Genomic DNA, 6,173 nt, shown 5'->3' on the forward strand with positions numbered 1-6,173 from the left:
GGCGGCATGAACCAGTGCTTGAAGTGACTCTTTGAATCTTTTAGCTCTTGCACGTGTCACTGGGTCTTGAGGGACCTTCACGGGGTCTACTTGAACACCATGGGTCTCTTGCTCATTCGCATCATGTGCTCCAACAAAGAAGACATCACAACCTAAAATATCACTATTTTATTTTGGTTTAGGGTTTGAGATCAATATTCCAAAAGCAATGGAGGTTGATGATCCCAAAGAAAAGAGACTCATTAAATATTATCAGCAAAATTTTTTGATATGGGATACCAACCTTGCGTTACCATCAGAATACTACCACATTGAAGGTAATGACTTGTCTATTCGAGGAGAGCAGTTGGGTGAGACTGGTGATCAACAAGGCAACGATGTATCCATCAACCATGCAACCCTGGACGATAATGATGTGATGTCCATGACGTTTGACACTATGAAATAAATAGAGATATTATATCTATTATTTGCTAGGGCAATGGGTTTCAGTGTTCGAAAGGGCTATAAATTTATAGATGACAATGGAAGGGTGCATTATAGACAATGGGTATGTAGTCGAGAAGGTCGGAGAGATCTAAAACACGTGAATAGAGAGGACCGACGAAGAGAACCTCGGCCAGATACTAGAGTTGACTATCAAGCAACTCTCAAGATAAGATACGCATTCGAGGAAGATAAATATGTTGTTAGCGAATTTGTGAGGCTCCATACCCACAAATTAGCATGCCCAAGTACCACGAAATTCTTGAAGTGTCACCGCAAGGTCTCTGATGCTAACTATGCCCAAGCACACACACTATGTCGCGTGGGCATGAAAACCAGCCAAATTATGAAACTGTGTGGTGGATATCAATATGTCCTATTCACTATGAAAGATCTATATAATAGAATGAATGGCGGTCGGATGGAGGAAATTGCGGATGGGGATGCGAAGGGTGTAGTTGCATATCTATTTACAAAGAAGGATGCTGACTCTGAAGTATACTTTAACTTTACAGTTACCTACAATGGCCGGTTGGGAAGGTTGTTTTGGTTGGATTCTCGCTCTAAGGAAGACTACAAATATTATGGTGATATCGTAGTTTTTAATAGTATTTACAACACAAATAGATATCCGTATCCACTGGTTGTGATATATGGCATTAATAATCACTTTTGCATGTTCATTTTTGCATGCCTTACTGTTCCTGATGAGGAAGTTAAAACTTATGAATGGATCCTTAACAACTTCCTCGAGGTAATAGACGGCAAACAACCATTATCAATTGTGACAAATGAGGCGCCTCAGATGAGGAAAGCAATCAAGATGTGCTTCCTGAATGCAAAGCATCGCTTTTGTTCATGTCACATACAACGGAATCTCATCTCAAATATTGCTAATGAGGAGTTCAGGGAATGGTTCAAAAATTGCATGTATAGAAATTGCTCCATTGACCAGTTTGAGACAAAATGGGCCAATTTAATCACCTCATGCAACCTCCAGAATAACGATTAGATTAAGTACATCTACAAGAAGAGGAAAAGATGGGCATTAGCATATCTCCGATGGAACTTTTTTAGTGACATGAGGAGCACACAACGTTTAGAGAAGATGAACGATATTTTAAAGATATACCAACACAAAGAGCAAAGACTATTTAAGTCAGTTAGGGCATTTGACCTAGCTATGGCATGGCTTTAACATGAGGAGACAAGGTTGGACGCAGAGACAAAGCACACCTCCCTCTTACCCGCTACTGATATGCATTACTTAGAGCTGCATGTTGCAGAAATCTTCACAAGGCGCATATTTATGAAGGTTAGGAAAGAGATGAAGAGTCAAGATGTGTATTTTAGGTACAACGTGATGGATAATGGGGTCTAGTGCATCCATTTCATTGCTCATGCCTATTCAAATAGACAATGAAGAGTCCTATATAATCGGGAGTAACAAGTTATGCAGTGTTCGTGTGAACAAATAGAGATGCTATGATGACCATGTTGCCATATGTTTAAGGTCATGGTCATAGAGAGAATGCAATGGCACGATATGCCCGTTTGTCAAGCGCATGCAATACAATGTGTTTTTACGCATCAAAGACATCCAATGGCTATAGGCACTTGTTGGATGTCATCCAAAGGGAGATAACTAACATGCGGACTTTATCGCTTGAGCAAAGGTCAGACGTTAGATCATCCTCTCGTCGCCATGTAGTTGGGATTGGTGATCCCTAAGTAACCAGAGGAAAGGAAGACCAAAAGAAGAGAACAAAAGAGAAGCATGTCCATAACTAGTGTGGGAACTGTCAGTAAGATAATAATCTTTAAGCACTTTATTCTTTTTCTTACGTATCTCGATAGATTAACTAGCGTAATTCATTTTATGTCTTATTTTACAGCTCACAAGAGCGACACAACAAGCGAACTTGCCCTTTAGAGCCAAATATAGTGTTCGATGGGTTGTATGAGTTATCCCGCCTCATTGGCATGTCGCAAGACGGGTTGCATGGCAATTTAAGTCCTACGTGGGTGCAAAGGGGGTTTGAATTGCAGTCACAGACAACCTGTGATCTTGGGCAGGTACAACAAAGTTAAAGCATTCAATTGTTAGGTGTTGACTTATATTTTTCTTATATTTGTATGTTTTATCTTTCTTTTTTACAGACACCATGGGTTGGAGTGGGCCAAGAGTCCCACGATATAGAAGGTCAAGGTACTCAAACGGGTAGAGAGCAGGAGCAAGCGGATGAAGATAATGATATTGATATCAATTTTAGTTTGAAATTTCCTACGTGGTGACTACACACTATGTTGATCCATCTAAGAATTTTCATGGCTTTAATAGTGGGTTTTGCTAGTTTGATATAAAGTCATGTAAATTGGAGACTTGTTACTTTAATTGTGTGGCTTTAATGTTGCTTTCATTACATGAATCGTTATATTTTTTTGGCTTTTTTTGCTTAAATTTTTCATTATATTTGAATTTGGGTCTGATTGACAAGCCTTTATGAAGGTTCAGAAGAACTTCATTAAGGCGAAAAATTTTCACCAAAGATTTGAATCCCTGCCTAAATTTTCATATGTATTGAATTTTTACTGAAAATTAGAATTCCCGTCGAAATTGTCATATATGTCGACCCGTTATGTCTTAATTTATATAGATAGATATAGAAACATAACTTGCCCAATCTCATCGATACGGTTGCTTTGGGAGAGTCTCAGATGGTATGACAAATACGAATGCTTTGGCAGTTGTGAGTGGACGAAGGTAAAAGTAATGGAAGCGAACCCAAAAACAGTGAGCTGTCGTGAACCTTTTTCGCTTCATCAGAAATACGTGAAAGACGAGGATTTGATACTCGGTCATCAACTGGAAGCATGCCTTCAGTTGCAAATCACGAGTGGCCCTTACAGCAATGTAGCTGTGGGCATTATTGCGAAGTCAAAATTGTTGAGAAATCTGATGCAAATCTTGGCCGATTTTATTATACATGTTCGAAGCAGAATGTGAGTGGTATTTAAATTTGTTTATTTGTAATATATGGTTGAGTATTATTATACATGTCCGAAGCAGAACGTGACCGGTATTTAAATTCATTTGTTTGTAATATATGATTGAATATGTGGTTTTTTAATAAAAATAATTTTATAATTTTTTCATGCTGGTTACAGAATCGGTGTAATGGATTTCAAGGGTGGTGTGATGTGTATGTCCAGGCAATTAGATAGTCCACCAGAGAGTCACCTGTGTTACATAATACTCCATCAGTTGAAACAACCAACTCCCAGTCAATAGAAATGGGTCTATCTACCATGAAAGCTGCACTAACTAAACTCTAGACAGATGTAAATGGCTTAAAAGAAACCATTTGGAAGATAAAATGTACTGCAATTTGTTTTGGCATCGTTGTTGTTGTGCTTTTGTTTAAATCCTGGTACTTTAAGCACGATTGCTAATATGTTATTTTGCACTTGATTTGGGTTAATGATTGCTAATATGTTATTTTGTTGTTCCATGTTATTTATTGTAGAAAGTATTTTTTAGCTGAAACTTAGTTATGAATGAAGTGTAATTTCTCAAAAATCTTATTTTCTTTTTTCTGTTAATAATTCGAGAATGAAAATCTTATTTTCTTTTTTGCTTAGAACAAAAGATACTATCTTCTGATCGTTGTTCCATGTTAGTTATTGTAGGAAATATTTTTTAGTTGGAAACTTAGTTATGAATGAAGTGTAATTTCTCAAAAATCTTATTTTCTTTTTTCTGTTAATAATTCCCAAAATGAAAATCTTTTTTTTTCTTAGAATAAAAGATACTATTTTCTACTTGTATGACTTGGATTTCTGGTGAATTTTGGTGTAATTGGAATCAGTAGTGTCATTGTTCTATGTTAGTTATTGTAGAAAATATTTTTTGTTGAAACTTAGTTATGAATGAATTGCATGGGTATGAAGACTAGTCAAAAATATCTAAAATCCTCAACAAATTGAGATAGCATGGAAGACTTTTTACTTTCGTAACAAATTGAGATGCCATTACATTAGTATGGGCCCAACAAAAAACCACAACTATAGGCCTGAACAAAAAAAATCCAATGCTATATTCAATCAAAAGGACTAACTTGTGACCTATCAAATAGCTATACACCAATGGGCTAGATAATAAGATCTATCTAGTAGCAAGTCCAAACAAAAAACTAGTATGAAACCTATGAAATAACATGCCTGATAAAAATGCCTCTTCATATATAAATATCAATCCCTAAATTTGTTTGCAAAAAAATTCACATGGTAGAAATTGCATTCCCCAGTCAACACGAGGCTATTTCATCCATGCCGATAGATGTTCAGGTAAACAGATTCTCCAATCCAGCAAAATCATAGACACACAAGTGCCGAACCTCGTTTGTTGGGTAAAAAAAAAGATCAAATACAAAGCCAATGTGATCTGGATTCAATTCAACCTGTGGTTCATTTCACACAGACACTTGGAATTCATACTCATATAGGAAATAATTACGTAAGTAAGATTGCTTAACACAGACATTGATTCTAAAGTCAGCCTTCATTTCTTCACCAGGTTTCATGAATTTGCATATGTATAAACCGCAGTCATTCCTACAGTAGATAGATTAATGGAGTCAGAGCAGCCAAATAGTTCATTTACATAAAGTAAACGAATGAGTCATAAGTTTGAAATCTACCCATTATCTTGCTTTGGGCACCAATTAGGTCGGGAATATGTGAAGTTTGAAGTGTCATAACTATATTGACTCGAAAACTCATATACAAGGGCCTCATTTATCATGCCACACTTCTCAAGCGTAGAGTGAATCAATTAGCAAAAAATTGAAATCACACTCACGTGAAACACAGGTCAGCAAAAATAATAGAGTATGGAACACTCAAGACAATCTTAACTTCCTTCTCTTGAGCTTCATTAATGCATCACTTCTGGGAGCTAAGTCATATATGAAAATTGTTCACACATTCATGGACATATCCTCCAAAACTGCAATATGTGAGATAATCTTGATAAAGGACGTCAGCGCAAATTGTTCTACCAAGAATGAATTGCTGGTACAATTTCACTCAATGTTAATGAGTAGGGAAAACTAAATACAAGTTTCACACAATGTTAATAAGCAAACAAAACAAAAAATTATCACATCTACTTGAATGGAAGTTGGAAGATACCAAACACGGTGAGGACCACTAGATATAACACTTCGAGCTCACAAGGTCAACAATGCACAATAGCAGTTAATTACCTCAACATGGATCCATTCACTAGGTCTAAGAGACCGAACTTGTGACCGAGATACCTTTTGGCCCATAACAGAAACAATTGTTGTGTTGTGTTAAAGATTTGACACACCAAATATTGTCAGTTTAGTTTTCTGGCTATAAATTGTACCCAAAAAAATTTAAAACCAATTAGTTTAAAATCACAAAAAAATGTCAACTTAACTCTTTTGGCAACCTATGATTGAACAGCAGATCAATCAACCTAGAACATGTAGCAACTGTTAACCGCAAATCTCCAAAACTGTTGTCTCGCTGCATGTCAAGTCAAACTAATTGGATTAGTTTAGTGAGGCAGGAAGCTCTCGTGTTATCAACATCTTCAAATATTGACTTACAGTTTCAATGGCTGATCAAGAGTGAGGCCTAAGCATCTATCAATGGGT

General features: G+C 36.6%; 1 protein-coding gene across 1 annotated transcript; it reads left to right on the top strand.

The window, feature by feature from the left end:
- Nucleotides 1-481: 481 nt before the first annotated feature.
- On the top strand, nucleotides 482-3,493 carry LOC113769371 (protein FAR1-RELATED SEQUENCE 5-like). Its single transcript, XM_027313826.1, has 4 exons — nucleotides 482-1,401; nucleotides 2,382-2,562; nucleotides 2,647-2,777; nucleotides 3,235-3,493. Exons 1-4 carry the CDS (start codon nucleotides 482-484, stop codon nucleotides 3,491-3,493), a joined length of 1,491 nt encoding a protein of 496 aa, XP_027169627.1.
- The last annotated feature ends 2,680 nt before the right edge of the window (nucleotides 3,494-6,173 follow it).

The sequence above is a fragment of the Coffea eugenioides genome, chromosome 4, assembly GCF_003713205.1.
Source record: "Coffea eugenioides isolate CCC68of chromosome 4, Ceug_1.0, whole genome shotgun sequence".
Classification (NCBI taxonomy): domain Eukaryota; kingdom Viridiplantae; phylum Streptophyta; class Magnoliopsida; order Gentianales; family Rubiaceae; genus Coffea; species Coffea eugenioides.

Coding starts and splice junctions, on each gene's coding strand:
- LOC113769371 (XM_027313826.1), top strand. CDS start 482: ATGGGTTTCAGTGTTCGAAAGGGCTATAAATTTATAGATGACAATGGA. Junction 1,402..2,381: donor AATGAGGAGTTCAGGGAATG/GTTCAAAAATTG, acceptor CTTATTTTACAG/CTCACAAGAGCGACACAACA. Junction 2,563..2,646: donor CAACCTGTGATCTTGGGCAG/GTACAACAAAGT, acceptor TCTTTTTTACAG/ACACCATGGGTTGGAGTGGG.